Source organism: Copadichromis virginalis, linkage group LG12 (assembly GCF_057382275.1).
Source record: "Copadichromis virginalis isolate Kocher_CV1m ecotype Utaka linkage group LG12, C_Virginalis_male_GT1.1, whole genome shotgun sequence".
Lineage (NCBI taxonomy): Eukaryota > Metazoa > Chordata > Actinopteri > Cichliformes > Cichlidae > Copadichromis > Copadichromis virginalis.
The window spans coordinates 23133118-23146503 of record NC_140629.1 but is presented as its reverse complement, the minus strand read 5'-3'; the positions used below and the strand labels follow the sequence as shown (position 1 = coordinate 23146503).

General features: G+C 40.1%; 1 protein-coding gene across 3 annotated transcripts; it reads right to left on the bottom strand.

Moving 5' to 3' along the window:
* Positions 1 to 1711: 1711 nt before the first annotated feature.
* On the bottom strand, positions 1712 to 11685 carry LOC146697063 (uncharacterized). Of its 3 annotated transcripts, none has more exons than XM_085475521.1 (16): positions 11631 to 11685; positions 9313 to 9422; positions 8551 to 9234; positions 8183 to 8351; positions 7976 to 8073; positions 7408 to 7617; positions 7056 to 7143; positions 6791 to 6868; positions 5792 to 5913; positions 5539 to 5644; positions 5377 to 5448; positions 5163 to 5272; positions 2919 to 4975; positions 2544 to 2757; positions 2287 to 2380; positions 1712 to 2220 (listed from the first exon to the last, which is right to left on the bottom strand). In XM_085475521.1, exons 2-16 carry the CDS (start codon positions 9369 to 9371, stop codon positions 2071 to 2073), a joined length of 4311 nt encoding a protein of 1436 aa, XP_085331647.1. In that variant the 5' UTR covers positions 9372 to 9422; positions 11631 to 11685; the 3' UTR covers positions 1712 to 2070. The 3 variants fall into 3 exon arrangements, with proteins under 3 accessions (XP_085331647.1, XP_085331649.1, XP_085331648.1); XM_085475523.1 differs by lacking the exon at positions 11631 to 11685 and adding an exon at positions 10285 to 10368; XM_085475522.1 differs by lacking the exon at positions 6791 to 6868.
* Positions 11686 to 13386: the final 1701 nt, after the last annotated feature.

Below are 13386 nucleotides of genomic sequence, written 5' to 3'. Positions count from 1 at the left end.
GACGTTTTTTTTACTCACTTTATGTCTCTTCTTTTTTTCTCTCCTACACCGTGGGTTACAATGATATTAGCATGACCAATTATGCAAATTAGGCGATGACGTTGTTTGACTTCTAGAGACTTTTAGCATAGCCAATAGCAATTTTCCTTACTGAGGAGTTGGCAACACCGGCCAGGGGCTGCGACACATTTATACAGCCGTATTTAGCATAAGATATATGAAAGGCATAAGAGGAAATAGTTTCTTCCAATTTAGACGATCCGAATGATATATTTTCTTTCCACTCTGTTCCTGTTAATGAAAAACTACAAATTTACCCCAAAGTACTAAAATATCGATATTTTAATATGAGAATCGATTCTAGAACATAAATGATTGGTATCGGAGGAATCGATATTTCAGGATCGATCCGCACATCACTACTTACAACAGGTGGTAGTTCCATCGACTCAATTTTAATGTTTTTTGTTTGTTTGTTTGTTTGTTTGTTTGTTTTTACCATTTCTATGTGGAAACAGATCGTCTACCTCCATCTCACCCTATCCTTAGTATCCTTCCCTGTCACACTACCTTCTCCATGTCCTCCTTTATTACGTTCATGAATTTTCTCTGTGGTCTGTTTTTTCCTTCTGGCTGGCAGCTCCATATTCAATATCTTCCATACCTCCTCTGCACATGTCCAAAACATCTCTACCTGAGCTGTCCCTTTATAATCTTCTCCATCTTGGTGATGAAAATCTTAACAATTTCCTCTCTGCCCTGTCTTTTTGTCAGTGCCACCATCTCCAAACTGTATATCCTATTACTACCGGTACCAACTTCTCAACCTTCCCTTTTACTCTTGCTTCTATCCTTCTGTCACAAACCACCTCTGACACTCATCTCCGCCCCCTCCACACTACCTGCACTCTGTTCTTCACCTCTCTTGTGCATCTATTGGTTTCGATGTCTGATCCCAGGTATTAAAACTCATCCATCTTCACTACTTCAACTCCTTGCATCGCCACTGTTAACCCGTCTGCCTATCTTTTATGTCTTTCTTTTACTGATTTTCATTCCTCTTTTCTGCAGAGCGTACCTCCACCTCTCATCTTTCTTCCAGCTGCTCCCTACTCTCACTACAGTTCATAACGTCATCTGCAAACATCATAGTCCACAGAAACCCGTGCCTGACATCATTTGCCAGCCTGCCCATCACACTGCAAACAACAAGGGGCTCAGAGTCAATCCCTGATGTAATCCCACTTCCACCTCGTCACTTCCACCACTTTTTTGTTCTCCTCATGCATGCTGCTTTCATATTATTTATCAGAAGACTCAGCACAAAACTCAATGTCAAATTGAGCTTGGATAAAAATGTAGAAGGATGTGCTATAATTTTAATACAAAGAAGTGCTTGGGTATACTTTTTTTAGTCCTTATTTTATTGATTTTCAGTTGCCCTCTGTGGAAAAATGTGCACACATTACCCAAAGTTAAACACTGACATTTAAAGAGGAAGATTTCAAATTCAGAGATCACAACATAACAGATATCAGCAATCTTGAAATCTTAAAAAATTTAACACTAGAAAACAGTCTGCTAAGCAAGCATTTCTATTACAATCTGAGCTCAAGCTCAAACAAATGCGTGGTTCTATGAGTTGTCAACCCAGAGACACAGATTTAGCTTTGTCCAGATAGTGGTGCTGTGAATAAAACATGCATTAAGATTAAAACCAAAGATTTTCTTTAATGAAAAATTACAAAATCAGCAGTTTTCATGGACAGAGGCTAAGAAAAAATAGATAGAAAGAACTATCTTTAGTGGCAGAATCAGAATTCCATATATATTACTGTCACCATGAAAGAAAAACATATGATTGTACGTTTCACCAGTAAAACCCTTAGTGCATCATGCATTTTGACATCAAACACATCAAGTGACAGCTGTCCAAGAACTCATCAAGCTCAATTTACTTAAACATAACAAAGCATATAGGATGACCATATATGTACGATATGTAGCAAGCTGCAGTTATTGTTGTCACTGAAAACATTGCACAAAAACATAAGTATTATTAACTCAAATTCAACTAGTTGATCTGTGATCGTCTGCTCCCTGTGGGTGGATTGAGGTGATGGGCTTCAGATATGGCTGTAGCTGAGCTCTCATGCTGTGTACACACCAAGCCTTTTTCTCCATGATTTCCTCCAGCTGCTGGACATATTCTCCAAATGCCTAACAGAAAAAGAGTATGTACATTAAAAAAATGTAAAGAGTTGCTTTTGTTGCTTTATTTCTCACCATATCAGGCTGCTGGCACAGAAGCTTCCCCTCTTTACGACATAAAGCTTCCATCTCTTTTAGCTGCTCCCAGTGGGCCTTGAATATACACCACCTAAAGTTAGAATGGGTACAAAAAATATGCATTAATGTTTTATTAAAATAACCCCTTTTTGTGCATCATTCTAATATTATCAAATACACAAGAATATGTTTGTGTTATTTTAATGTTTTTTGGATGATTACACTAACAAAAATAGTGAGAATTCTGGACCTACTTTGCGTGGTCTAAGTCGTCCAGCTTAAACAGCTGGATCGTGGGTCTAACGTGGTGATTAGTGTTTAAATCCTGTAAACTGGGTAACCCTTGCACAGAAGTGCATGTAGATTTTTTAAGTGGTGATGCAGGAGGTTTGTTGAATGTAGCTGGTGGTGTTTGCTTCTGATTGCTATCTTGATCCTGTGAGGAGTCCAAAATATCTTCAGGAATACCTGCACAGGAAAACAAAACAAGGTTGTGGACAGACCTGTTTAAACACACACACACACACACACACACACACACACACACACACACACACACACACACACACACACACACACACACACACACACACACACACACACACGACCATCAGAATTTATACTTATACCTGTGTAACAATTACTGAGATGTACGTCTTGTTTTCCCTCTGTGTGATTCGTAGCTGTCGTAGTGTCAGATAAGGGAGGGTAGTGCGTCTTTGCCTGTGGCAGTTCCACGAAAGACAGTTGCAAACCCGTATTCTCATCCTCTACAACTTCCTCCATCTCTTCCCACTTGTTGTATTCTCTATTGTCATTAAGAGGACTGAGCGAGGTGTTTTTGTTGTCCCCTCGCAGGAAAGAGATTGTAGCAGCCTGTTGATCCACTTGAAGCTGGGAGATGCTGAGGGGCTCCATGATGGAGCTAAAAGAATCCACCTGAGTCTCATTTTGAGGTAAAACCAACTTTTTGACTTCTGAATGGTTATGTAGCTGAGTGTGAGCTGGATTTTCTGGTGGTTTGTTAAGGGGTTCAGTAGGTGTGATGGAAGTAGTGGAAGGTAATGTAGCTGGCAATTTACCGGGATTAGCAAGAAACCATAGTTCTTTCTCTCTCTGTGTGTTTGATTGTACTGCCTCTGGGATGACTCTCGTACACTTTGATTCAAAAGAGGCAGCACTAAGCATAACTGGGGTCAGGAGTGTGCTGGTATGTTCACAGTCCGGGGAGAGGGGCTGCTCTGCAGGGGGGTAGCTAATGAGGCTGTTGCCCTCATTGTTCATGTGAGCAGACAATAAACACCCTTTTTGAGCTGCTCCCCCCTTCCCAGCATTCCACACTCCATCAGCTGGGTCATCTGAGGTATTCAGTCCTGCCACACCCACTTCCAGTCTGTCTTGTGAATCAGAGCTGTGACACAATTGTGTCTCACTTGTGTCAAAGCAGACAGCACCTGCTGTCCCATTTGACATCCACACCCACCTCCCTTCTCCCCTCTCCACTCCAGCTGGCCTCCTCTCTTTCCTTCTTTGCCTTTCTTCACTTGCTGCCTCAAGTGACCTCCTCTTCTCGTTTCTACTCATTTCTTGTTCAAATCCTGTCCATGTTCCTTCCAAAGATGCCCTCGAGTTTTCCCCAACACCACCAGTGTCTCCATTAGCATCCTCTTCACTAATGTTATTAGAGATCGAAGAGGTTTCAGTTTGTAACAGAATCTCAGCGCTGGGAGAAAACACCTGTCCTCTGTTACCATTAACTCTATCTTCAGATCTGGTTGTGCATCCATCTAAAACCAGTTCCAAACCATGATTCGCACGGGAAGAAATGGAGAGGTGAGAGACAGAAGGCTGAGTAGAGGAAGAGGGAGATGGATATATAGAGGGTGAGGAGAGTTGGCTGGATAAAGAAGCAGAAGAGGGCATAAACTGCTGCAGCTGCTTGTGATACCATCTCAGATGCCTCTCTCTTTCCTTATCCCTTTCATTGGCCTTTGGTAACCCCCTTTGTATTATCCCTTCCCCTTTACTATTTGCATCTCCATTCTCTCCACCTTTTTTTATTCCACCTTTCATAGCATGTTGCTCATGTTCTTCTCCTCTGAAACAGGAGTCAGATTTACTTTCAGTAAAAAATGAATCATTCTCATGAGCTTCTCCCTCCTTTTGCACCTTCCATACACGCTTGTCTTTTGGTTGTCCCGACACCAGCACTGCCCTGGGGCTTTGCTGGTGTCCCGACTCCAGCACTGCCCTGGGGCTTTGCTGACTAACAGACTGTCTCTCCATAGTTTTTAAACTGTCATTTCCTGTTCTCCCCCCTCCTAATTCATCTGCTTCATTTCTCCGATGCCTTTTGTCACCTATTCTCAGCCAACCTCTAACTGGAGAAATATGTTCAAGTCTGATCTCTCCCCTCCGTCTCGCATTTGCTTCCTCTCCACATTTGGTGTTCTTGGGTGTGGAGCAGAGAAATGCACTCCTCACAGGTGACCTTGTGGTAGGAGTTGTGGGACCGAAAGAATCGCTTTGTCTTGTTAACTTTGGCTTCTTTGGAGGACTTTTCCCTCTACTGCTAACAGTGCTACCAGTGGTGCTGCTGAACAGGTTTTGATTGGGTGAGGCTGCTGTCTTGCCTCTGTTTCTTCTTCTTCCTCTCAGCCCTCCTTGTCTTTTCAACTCTTTTACCCTGAAAATATTAAAGAAACCTTGATTGTAAAGACTGAATTTAATAGAATTTTCCCTTTCATACAATATAAAATCAGAGGACTGAAACCCGGCATGGCTTTACACAATAAAGATATCAATAAATATTTTAAGAAACTAATACAGTATATTAAATTCCCCTCATTATACCTGGACATGTGCACACTTACCGGTCTGCATATCTCAGTGTATTAAGTGTGTGCTCCGTTGCTGTGTGACCAGGTGAAATGTTGGCAATCATGCATGTCATTGAGTCACCGACAAATGAATCTTTCAAAACCTAGAAAAAGAATTCAGTATCAAAACATAGAGGATCAGTGGAGAAACCAGAAAATCAGCCATATGATGCATACTCGTGTCACTATTTCCGTCAGCTTTTACTACCTGAGTCAGTTTGCTCTGCCTAAAAGGTGTATGCGATTGTTCCTGATCAAGTGACCGGATACATTCTTTAAGCTGAGGGAAATAAAAATCAACAATGTCAATGAACATCCTTGACTTTATGTTGGGCCTCTTAGTGTGAGAGCACGTATCTGTATAGCTTACAGCCAACAGACTCTGGTTGATCTCAGCTCCCTCCATGCGGCTCTGCCTGTCAGGTTCTTTGGCATCGGATGCTCTTTCGCTTCCTGCCAGATCCACAAACCACATTCTACGCAGACACATACACACACATTTTACAGTCATTTTACACCGACACTGTTGTCTTGTTTGATCTACTAATCAATAATCAATAATTCAAGTATGGTTTCAGAGAAAGAAAAAAGTAACATCATGAAGTGCGTTACCTGTCACTCACCTGCCAGCTATCTGCTGGTTTGAATCTCTAAGCTGAATCTGAAGCAAGGCATGGGATCGAGAAGAGAGTGGATTCACGCCACTCATCCCCTGTGTCCGCTCGGCTGTACCCTGAGAAATCACCTGAGTAAGAGGGGAGAGATGGAAACTACTCTTACTAGGTTGAGGAGATTGCAGAAATCATACTTACTGTTAGGTAATGTTTCACGTATTTAAGGTTATTAAAGACAGAGGTGGGGATCACAGAAAAAAAAATGTCCATGAGACAGCAACACTATCAAAATGACTCTGGTAAGTCAAACTGCTGGGGGAGTCTGTTTAGAGTGCTTACATATTTTAATAAAAATTTCAGTATCAAATCATATTGATATTGTGACTCACCCCGACCTAAGATAACACTGGTACACCTGTGAGACCATAATATAAAAGTGAAGTGCAAGAACAACTGCTACACTCAGTTCAGTTATAGCTGGGGACCTGTTTCTTATTATTTCCAGGGAGAAAAGATCTTGGAATCTTTCTGTGCATTAGCTCATCTGTTCCCAAGAAGCAATGAGGTCACGCCATTGTCTGTCTGTCCAGAATTCACAGGAATTGCTTCGCCTCCCACAGTATTGGTCAGATTGAGTCAAACTTACAAAAAATAATGACCTAACAGATCTTCACCCAAATTGTATTCAAAGTTGAGGTCATATTCTGCATTTTAAGGACCCTTTTCCATTTTCAAAGCATAATCATCATACACACTGCATACAATTTCACCAAATTATCATTCCTGATGGACTGAACAATATTAACTTCAAAGCATTTAACAGAGTCATTACTGTGAGATTATCTATGTTGATTTGCATGCACAAAGTGATGAAGAAATAATTTTATTATGTTATTGGTCATGATCATTGTTGGGGCCTTCACATTAGCATTACATACTATTTTCAGTAATCTGGTCAATGCTATAATTTGTTGATACACTCACATATACTTATGCTTTACTACTGACCTGAGTCATAACGCTCCAAACCTCAAACACTTTATTTGGTGTTGAAGTAGATGAATTTGTCTTGCGGCCCTGCTTGACCTATCAGTAAATTTTATTTCTCATTGTTTTTGAAATACAGCCACACACATTAAAATGAACCACTTTTCTTTCTGTAGTTCACACACTAAAGTAACCAGTGAATTGTGATGGATCATAAGCCAGAAACACTAATATGTCACTGATTTTTTTAAATAATATAACTTATTGTAAAGAAAATCAGGCAAACCTCCAGCAGAGAGCTGACTGAGTTCACTCTGACATCTCGCAGCCCTGAAATGTGAACCACTTTCTGTCCATCCTCCCTAGCAAATAACCTGCAGAAGAAAGAAAGAGAAAGATTAAGAGATACAAATACAGAAGAAAGACTTTGAGGCTTTGAGCAAAATACTAAATAAAGAAGTGAGGACATCCTAGATCCAGGCATCTCAATTTTATGATAATGTTATCATAAAATTGAGACCTAAATGACCCCAGTGAGATAGAGATTATATGAATTCCCCCAGTGCAGCGTCCAGCTCAAAAATCTGCATGCACTTTTAACACAACCCCCCCCCCCCAAAAAAAACTTAAACACAGACCTTTTTCTGTGGTCCAGGAGGTCATACAGCTGACCACAGTAGATCTCGAAGAAGCTGACAAACACCAGCTGGTATGAGTGTGTGGCTGACAGGTGAGCAAAGATGTCCTGAACTGCCAGAGCATATAGTCCTGGAATGGCAGGTGAACCCAGCATGGTGTGAGTCTTCCCTGCACCTGTTTGACCGTATGCAAAGCAGGTGACTTTGCCTCTGTGCTCACACACACAAAGAAGTATAGACGATTAGGATACACTGATACAAACAATGTCCTTAATGTGGTGCAAATGAATACCTTTAACCTAATTCACTTTTTTAAATTGGGCATTTTTGTACTTTCTGCCCATACTGAGATGTACTGTTGTGCATGTTTATTTCATTTAACAACCTTTCATTTAACAATTTTTATTATTTAGTTTATTATACTTTAAAATTTGTTAAATTAAAGTTGCACAAAGTCCATTTAACTAAAGCATTGGGACTGCTTTTTTTGGTGTAATGATATACTGTTTACTGCACACTCAATCAAGTTAGTACAACTCTAGCAAGATGTCCATGAATGCAACCCTACCCTTTGAGCATGTGCTGCACCAGAGGATATGCTGTTTGGTGATAAACCTCTTCGTTGGAGCTTTTCTCCCCAAAAACTTGGTCAAAGTAGAACTTGTGCTGTGTGGACAAAAAAAAAGCAACAGGAAAGGTTTGAAAAGGCCTTAAAGTAGTAATTCAAATACCGTGACATTGGTTAGAGTACACTGTCTCCTCTCTGCACATTCACCTGCAGTATGTATTGTGAGAGATCCACGGCTTCCTTGACTTCATGGACAATCACACACTCTCCACCTGGAGTTGTCACAACATCTGCCTCTCTTTGTCGGCTCTCGGTGCATGTCAGTGGTCTTTTCCTCACACACACCTTAATCCGCTGCTCTTCTGCTTGCCTGGCTCTCAAATTAGAGTTAGAATTTCAATCACAGTAGAAAAACTCAATATTATAAAGAGACACTGTCATAAAGACAATGACAGTCATCAAAAATGTTGTCTCATCAGTGTGTTTACATTTGCTTTTTTCTAACTGTCATTTATGTATCCTGCTGTCATCAATGACATTCAGTCTAAGTAGAGGACAGTATAGACCACACTCACTGTTTGCACTGAGCAGGAGGAGTACTCATTGGTAGTCCATAGTTATATCCAGCTGTTCTCTTTGCTTCATAAACAGGTGTTGGCTTACACATGCATCCATCAGTGTCCATTTCTGTATAAAGAGTTTTCTTCCTTGTGGTTCTTTTTCTGTCTTTGTGACCCAAAGGTTTGTGATTAAATGTGTTTGATGTCACATTTGCAGGCTTGGGTTTTGGCCTATATTGATGTTGCACAGAGGTAGCAGATCCTTTTTTCCTAATGGACTCCTCATATCTGGCATACCTCATGTTAACGTGAACAACAGGATGAGACAACCGCTGATGATGATCACTGGTCTCATTACTGAAATCAAGTCGCCTGCGAACATGTGATGGTCTGGCAAAAGTGCTGGCAATTATATTATTGACAGCAGCTCCATTACCATCTTCATCATCAAAAATGCTGTCACTTTCATGATAAAAGCTGCTATTCACTATAGTGCTGCCTTCGACGCGTCCACCACCACTATAGTGATAATCATCATCATCATCATATCCAAGGCCCTCCAGATCAAGAGTTTTGACAAATTGGACAAGTTGAAATAACCGAGTCCTGTCCTCCATTGTGTGTATCCCCAGCAGGGGGTAGTCCTCCATGGTGAGCACTGAGATGTGGGCTGTACGACAAACACCCACTGAGGTAAACCTGAAGCACAGGAAAGGGGGAGGCAAATTGTTTTATAGCAGAATAGTGCCAATTTGAATGGCTTGTGGTTGCTCTTACCTGGCATAGTGATGCTGTAGCCCGACCGCTCTCAGACACTCATACAGACAAAGTGTCATTTCCTTCTCTTCCTCTTCTTTCCCTTTTTCCTTTACTTCGCTCCACCTGCCCTGGAAGTGGCAGAGACATCCCTCAGTATTTTCGTCTTACAGCCAATAGCCGGTCATTGTGTCATTACTACCACACTGCTCTGTTGTTGGTAAGCAAAGCAGAGGATACTGGTAGCAGGTCGAAATCTGACACTAGGCCAGCAAGGAGAAAGGGGAGTGTGCTGCAGTCGTCACACATTTCTGTACAGTAGCAAATACAATAAATATAGCAAACACATGTAAACAGCTGCTGGCTTCTACACAGGACTGACCAGTTGCTGCAACAGCTCTGCAGTAAGGCATGAGAGACAGCCTCTTCTCCTTCATACATAAGCCACAGTCACTTTGGTGAGTCCATACTGGGATTTCATGCCCTGCCTTAGTAACTGCAAAACTTCAAATTGTGCTATATAACTTACTGAATGGGGTTTCATGTATATTCATGTCTGCAGAGCATAAAGTAAATGCTGAGGAAATCCCAATTCCTATCACCTGAAATGTGACTGATCTGCCATTGGGCAGATCTGTCACTGTGTATCTGTGTGTCACTGTCATCTGTACTGTCACTGTGAAAACATCCAGTGCTTCTGGACTGATCACGTGTCATTGTTTTACAGCTGTTAAGGGTTTTCCCCCCGTTTTACTCTCTTTCTCTTTTGCCGTGACTTTCTTTTTCCCACAGGTTGAGGTGGGCATGTACCACTCCCTAGCAGAGCCACCTGGTTTTCTGCTCTTCAGCCAGTGCACTAATTTCTAATCTAATCATTACTTATCAGCACTTAAGAACAAACTCGAGCTACTGTTCTCTGCCAGATTGTTATCTATGGTTGTGGTAATAAGGCTTTTTGATGTTTTCTGAGTACGTTGCCTGCGCTAAAGTCACCTGTTTCTCTAAGTAGATCCGTTTGTCAGCTGAAGAGCTCTCTCCCTGTGGATAGTAGTTACCTGATATTCTGAGCTGGTCTGTTCCTGCAAAAAGAAACTGTGGACTTACTCACCGAAATACTAAACTGCCTGCCTGTTTGCCTGGATTCAAGTAAGAATCCAGTTAAGTTCAAATATCAAACACCTCAGTCTTTATCAACAAAATGAATGAACGTGAAGCCTGCATGCAGTGTCTGTTTTGGGTCACAGCTGGTCATGACAGCATGGATGGGACCAGTGCTGGAAAGTAAGTAGAGCTACTCAAGTTCTAGACTGAAGCACTTATGCTATGTTGCTTTCTATTACCACTGTATTGGAGGCACTTATTGCTCTTTGTACTGCTTCAGCTTCAGCTAGTATTTATTTTGCAGTCATAGGTTATTATTATAATAAAAATTTAAACCTAAAAATAAATCGGTATACCATTATACATTACACTAAATAGAAATTACTTAAACAAATCAGAGACAGAAGATTTGTTCATATTCATCATCTGTCCTCTGAAACACTGCGAGCAAGTCAGGAACCTTGGAATCATTTTGGACAGTAATCTTACTTTTGGCAATCATATTAATAATGTCACTAAACAGCTTTCTACCTATTAAAATTTTGTGTAATTTAAGCATTTTCTAATTTTTAATATATTTTATTTGAAACTGAATCTGAGAAAAATGTGTCATGCATTAATATAAACCAGGTTATTCTATGGTAATGTTCTATTTGAAGGATTATCCCAGTCGGATGACTTCAACTAATTCAGAATGCAGAAGCGAGAGTCCTTACGTATAACATACGTAAGGACTCTCTAAACTGTCCTTACGTATTACATATGTAAGGACAGTTTAACACAGAATTGCCTTTAAAATATTTTTATTAGTCAAGCTCTCAGTGGTTCGGGTCTATTATCCAGAACTGAATCTAAATCTGTTGAGGAAACTTTCAATTCTGTGGAACAACCTGCCTGCTGACCTGAAGTCAATTACAACTGTGTATAGATTCAGAAACAAACTTGGAAATTTTTAAATCCCATGGTTCTCTACATAACAAAACAGACATTGACATTACATATTAATTATGTAATTATGATTCTAGTTATAGCTGGTAGATATCATCTTTTACAATTTTCCTGGACTCCCCTGTCTGGTTGTTACTGCCTGTGCCACCACGGTTTAAAAATCCTGGATTCGCCCCTGAATGGATCCCACTTACATGCTTGTGCTTGGTTTAGTTTAAGAAGTGATTATGCTAATTTTGACACAAATAAGTTTTCTTTTTCTAAAATGCGAAAATCACTACAAAGCTTACCAGATCAAGTCCAGACCACGCAAAGAGCAACAGATAGCCGCAAACGCAGAGCCAACTGAATAGATAATTTGATTTTTCACAAAGTTGCTAGCTTCAGCAGGACCACTATTTCCGTACACAGAGAGGGTCTCCATGACGACGGAAACGGTTGAGGAAGAAGAGCGCTTTGTTTTCCCGCTGCTCGTCCTCACGGAAAAGAGGAAATGTTAATGTTAACATATTTCCGAAGGACAGCCGGTCGGTTCAGCATGACAGAGGGATGATAATCCTTAGGACGGCTTAATGCCCACCAACAAACCCACTAAGACAGAAAGCCTTCTTACAGGCATTACAGCATACTGAGAGATGGCAGTACTACGAGCTACAGTATATTTTCTGCGTTTATATAATATAGAGTTTTCAAACTGTTTTGTTTTTTTGTTGTTTTGTTGTTGTTTTCTTTTTTTTTTTTTGGGGGGGGGGGGGGGGGGGCTTGTTTTACTCAGTCTAGATAAATCTTGTATACATATATCCTCAAAGACAATGACACAAATATATCTGCCGCACAGTTCCGGGGGATGCAGTCCAGGGATCAGAGCGTCCAATTCAGCCCACTGGATAGCTGTTCGAGGACAATGACTGTATAAATTATTTATTATATGCTCATTGGTCAGATTACAATGAGGTCTATAAGTAATAAAAATGTGCGGCTAATGCAGGCCAGTGTTGCTACAGAGAAGTAAAAATGAATGGAAAGTAAACATTTTAAAGCATAAATGCATAAAATCCTGTTGCACTTACAGTGAGTCAGGATACAAGTTTTTATCCTGAAATATCCTTATTTCTTCATCCAATATGATCTGTCATGTGTCATCGATGCATTTAATGACAATGAATGTAATGAATGTAAAGACTTACATGTATTAAAATTGGATTTATTTTGCATGGTTCTCTCAAGGTTATTATTCTTTGCTAGTTTATACATTATAGTTTTTCTAGCATAGTCCAGTTTAGATCAAAATGGGATATATGTGGCCCATTAACTTAAATGAGTTTGACACCCGTATAGGCAGACAAAATGTTTACACTCTGATACACTCCAATAAAGTTGCACTGTCTATAAATTAAATATACAGGTCAGTGCAAAACCCGTGATGCAATCCTCATTTCGTTATATTTAGCAAAGAATATGTAAAAAAAAAAGAAGAAAAAAGCTCTTTGGGAATCACCTTGCTGGTATCTTACCTTTGGCATTTATTTTTATTTATTTATTTTGTATATTAAACTAAAGAAATGGGAAAGTTTATATGCTTTCCAACAAGCTGCTAGTAACAAAGTGCCTAAACATACAGTTTAACATAGGTTCATTGTTAAGTTGTCTGTGTAGAGAAAACACTTTCGTTAGATGCATTTATGAGTGATTTATAAGTCAGTGTTAAGTAGATTAACAAACAAAATGAAATTCCTCTGAAAACGGTCCAGTGCAAAGACTGGACTGGAAATGAGTAAAAAAGGAGCAAATTTCCTTAAAAAAAAGAAAAGAAAAAAGAATCTCCTGAAGACCGGCCGAACGACTGCCTAAGAGCACTTAAAAATCACAATAAAGTCTGGCTCCTTGGAATCAAAATATAAAGAAATGCTCAAGACATACACAAATGGGTGATAATAGACTTCTTCATCTTGGTACTTGCTTTTTATTGTATTTGTCCTTATTAACATAATTATTGCTCCTTTTTGTGTGAAGCTTTTTTTTTCTCAATTCAATATGCACTTGTTG